Below are 3828 nucleotides of genomic sequence, written 5' to 3'. Positions count from 1 at the left end.
CACACCTAAGACAGGGCCGTGACAGGCTGCCCCGGGAGCCCTGTGGGCCTGGGCAGTGGGAGGCTTTCAGCGTCCTACCTAGCAGGCTGCACAGGTGCGACCCAACCCTCCTGGTGAAGAAACTCTCTCCCGTTTTCCTCAGGTCAACATGTGTCACGCGGCGATAATGGTGTCCTTCAACCATACTGAAGATCCACAGCTGGAAAACAAACATATGCGGACGCAGTCGCCACACGGTCCAGGCGCAGAGGCAGCAGGAGCTACTTGAGCAGACCAGCCGGAGGCCAGTCCCGCATAGGCCCAGCGACCCTTCTCCAGGCCCCGATGCCTGTGGTCAGGTCCTTCCTGTCCCTTACACACCCCAATCTCGAGCACCTCCATGGGCACATGGGCCAAGAGCGCTGACTGTGGATGCAGACACTGCGTCGTCCAGTGCCTACAGAACAGGCCACCTGAGGGGATGGTGCTCTCGCCCCCACCAGGGATGCACCTCACGCATCACGGGTGATGACACACAGGTAAGTACAGTCGACACTGTCAGAAGAAATTATTTTAATTTATGAAACGCACCCGTGACGCTGTGACTTGTAATGAGAAATTCATTCGGTCCCTGTCCCTGTTCCTGACAAAGAGCAACTAATACCCTTGGGACTCAGGCGACAAGCACTGCAAAGGTGTCTTTTGCTATGTTAATGAGGTGACTAGTGTAGAGTCCTCATGTATCCTAACAATGGGGCCGGAGAAGGGACATGGTGATCAGAGGGTGAACTTTCATCCCACAGCCTGGCCTCCTGGGAGGGGACAGGGGCCGGAGACAGTTCAATCAAAACGGACGGTGAGTTCATCAGCTGTGCCTATATAATGGAGCCCTATGAAATCCCCAAGTATGGGGTCCAGAGAGCTTTGGGGCTGGGGACACATCCCAGTCCCAGCAGGTGACACACCCCAGGCCTGTCTTCACCTGGCTGTCTGTCGCCTGCACCATGACCTGATCAACGTGAGTAAGCGTCTCCGGAGTTCTGAGCCACTGCAGCAAATCAGCTGACCCTGAGGAGGGGGCTGCGGGACCTGCGATATGTAGCCAAGTCGAGCAGACACTGCAAGTGGCCTGGGGACCGAGGACTTGCCACTGGCATCTGAAGCGGGGCAGCCTTACGGGACTGAATCCTAACTGTGGGGTCCGACGCTTTCTCCACCAGATGGCTCGGCACTGAGTTACACTGTGGGACGCCCGGCTGGTGTCATAGAGGATGAGTTCCCGTGGGCACAACCCCTCGCGTTTGGGGACCAGAGTGTCAGAAGTGAGGTGTTCTGGGTGAAAGTGCAGGAGACTCAGCGGAGGACAGAACTGGGTTATTCCAGACGCAGCGCCCTTCCCTAGCGACGCCCACGGCCACTTTTCAAGAGTCTACTATCCACACTTTGTGAAGCAAACCTAAATCGTTCATCCAAAAATCTAAGTTTCGAAAAAGATCAAGTGTCTTCAAAATGTTGAAAGCAGATCGCGCCGACACTAACGGTGATGCTTTTGGCTGGCGCTTTCAAGACGCACAGGTGACCTGGCACCCCTGCTGGGAGGCCCAGGCAAATGACAGACCCCAGGCTGCGGGGCCACCGGGGGAGGGTCTCCGCGGCCGCGGCCACCGGTGCCTTCGCGCCACGGGGAACGCAAAGTGACACTGAAGCAAAGCCCTCCTTGCAGATGGCCGCTTGGTCACGTGACGTCTGGAAACCCCGGTGCTCTTACCTGGCCCGCGGCGCTTCCGGTAACGAGCTGCTGACTTCTTTCGTCAATGAAGAGACTTAGGAGAGGGGGCGCTGGGGACGGAACAGACACTGAGCTTTAAAAGCCCCTGACATAGTTCGAGCTGAAGACTATCGGTTCTACTTACATTTCTTTCAGTCAAGTTTAAACCATTCCAAAATAACCTCTTCACAGAAAGTAGAAACTGTGAGTAGCACTGCGGAGAACTGCGTGAGTGCGGGGGTCACCCGCGCTCGAGCCCAGGGACAGCATGGGCTCCAGCTGGCCTGACGGGTCACACGTCTGCCCCGCATCCACTCAGGCCGCTCCCGACTCACTGACTCCATGCAGCGCTATGACCACAGCGAGAACAGCACTATCCCCCACAAGCATTTAAACTTTCAACAGAACTCTTAAGTGAGCCAGAAATGATGAAATGATGAAGTCAGTGATGAAAACAGCAACTAAACAGAGGACTTCTTGTTGCCTATGCTGTCATTTCATTTAAAACTTATTCTGAATCCAAACTGTCAAGAATCTAAAAGAATTATGCTAAATGGATATTAAAAACACTGCATGGCCTAAAAACTAAAAATGACATCAAAATCAAGTTTGTAATTGTCTTCCTGACAGTCAATTGATAATTCCACATAATTAGTTTCAGGAAAACAATTTCAACATAATTCCAAGAAATGTGCTTTATCCCTGAGATTGGCCGGTGTATTCAGGTTGTTAAAATATCATATTCTACACATGGATAAATTCATTTCAGGAAGAATTTTCAATCTTTTGGGAAATATAATAGTAACTGTACCAGGCTGCGGGTATCTGAATATTCTTCAAGGTGTATTTTGTTACTTATCGCAACAAAGGAACTACCTTATACTGATTTTCTATTGTTCTTCTCCACATAAACTAGGATATGCACAGGAGAGGTACACAAGGGACTCTGGAACACCAGTCACATGAGGTCCTAGGGGGACGGACCCTGCACGAGAGATCACAGGTGACAGATTTGGGGAGTGCTGCCTGCACATGCTGACTGGCCCCTTGATGCCAAAGGCTCTGTGGGGACCTGCACGCCACTGCTCAGCTTCTCAACCCTATACGTGGTCCAATGGGGGTGTCACTTGGCACCAAAGAGACCATCTGAGGAGAGGACAAATGACGCAGGAATGCAAAAGCTGTACAGACGGCTTCTGCTGAACTGAGTCGAGGTCTGCTGCTGTGTCCCAGCCACACCCCCAGGCGACAGGCAGTCGCACCTGCAAATGCCTTAGCTCCGACAGCAGAGGCCGAGGGCACGTCCTGTCTAACAAATGGAAAGCCTCGGACTCCAAGCATAGGCTTATGTTTTAAGTTAAAACTTCAAGAGAATTAACTGCTAAGCAAATCCTTTTGGTGCGTGGGCGGGAGCGGAACAGATATTTATGAGTGACACTCAGATCCCTGGAGAGTCACGGCCCCGCCTACGGAATAACATACACAGCAGAGCCTGGTGACTCAGCCTGACAGAAAATACGTAGAAGTTTTAAGTTACCTGCCAGCACTGACGAGCTGTATATTAACGATCCCAAACGATGGTCCCAAACCTTTGGACAGACAGACACACGTGTCTTTAGAAGAGGGAAAACTCTGCCGTCATTGCGACGGTGTGAGCTAATACTTTACCGGATTACGAATTAATCTACGTAAACGTGGATTAAAAGAGAACATAATAAGCAGGTATAACAAAACTGCGCAAACACCTCGCAAGACGCCAGAGTCGCACGCGAGACGGTCACCTCCCGGGATAACCAGCTGGGGCCGGGCCTTCCCGGCTCCGCGTCGGCATCTCGGGGACCGGTGCACGCTGCGTCCGGGCCCGGCCGCACGAGAAGCCCGCACCGCCCTCTGGCGCGCCACCGCTGTGTGACGGGGACACCCTAGCACTTCTCAAGCGTCACCCCCTTCGGCCCTCAGAGGTCCTGAGCCGATGTGGCCAGGCTCGGCACGGCCACCGTGGGCTGTGGGAGTGGGGCCGCGGCGCCGGCGCACGCGACAGGAAGCGACGTCTCGCGAGCCTCGCAGGCGGGACTCCCAGA

At 53.6% G+C, this 3828-nt stretch overlaps 1 protein-coding gene across 1 annotated transcript in view; it reads right to left on the bottom strand.

Moving 5' to 3' along the window:
- The window catches only part of WDR27 (WD repeat domain 27), a 70412-nt gene that overhangs the window by 39865 nt on the left and 26719 nt on the right, over positions 1-3828 (bottom strand). Inside the window, exons 7-9 of the mRNA XM_023521739.1 lie at positions 3285-3336; positions 1748-1818; positions 6-199 (exon numbers count right to left, since the gene is read on the bottom strand). Coding sequence (XP_023377507.1) covers positions 6-199; positions 1748-1818; positions 3285-3336 — 317 coding nt within the window. The remainder of the gene's footprint in view (positions 1-5; positions 200-1747; positions 1819-3284; positions 3337-3828) is intronic.

The sequence above is a fragment of the Pteropus vampyrus genome, unplaced genomic scaffold (assembly GCF_000151845.1).
Source record: "Pteropus vampyrus isolate Shadow unplaced genomic scaffold, Pvam_2.0 Scaffold313, whole genome shotgun sequence".
Taxonomy (NCBI): Eukaryota; Metazoa; Chordata; class Mammalia; order Chiroptera; family Pteropodidae; genus Pteropus; species Pteropus vampyrus.
The sequence above is the reverse complement of the archived record's forward strand: the minus strand, read 5'-3'. Positions and strand labels throughout refer to the sequence as shown.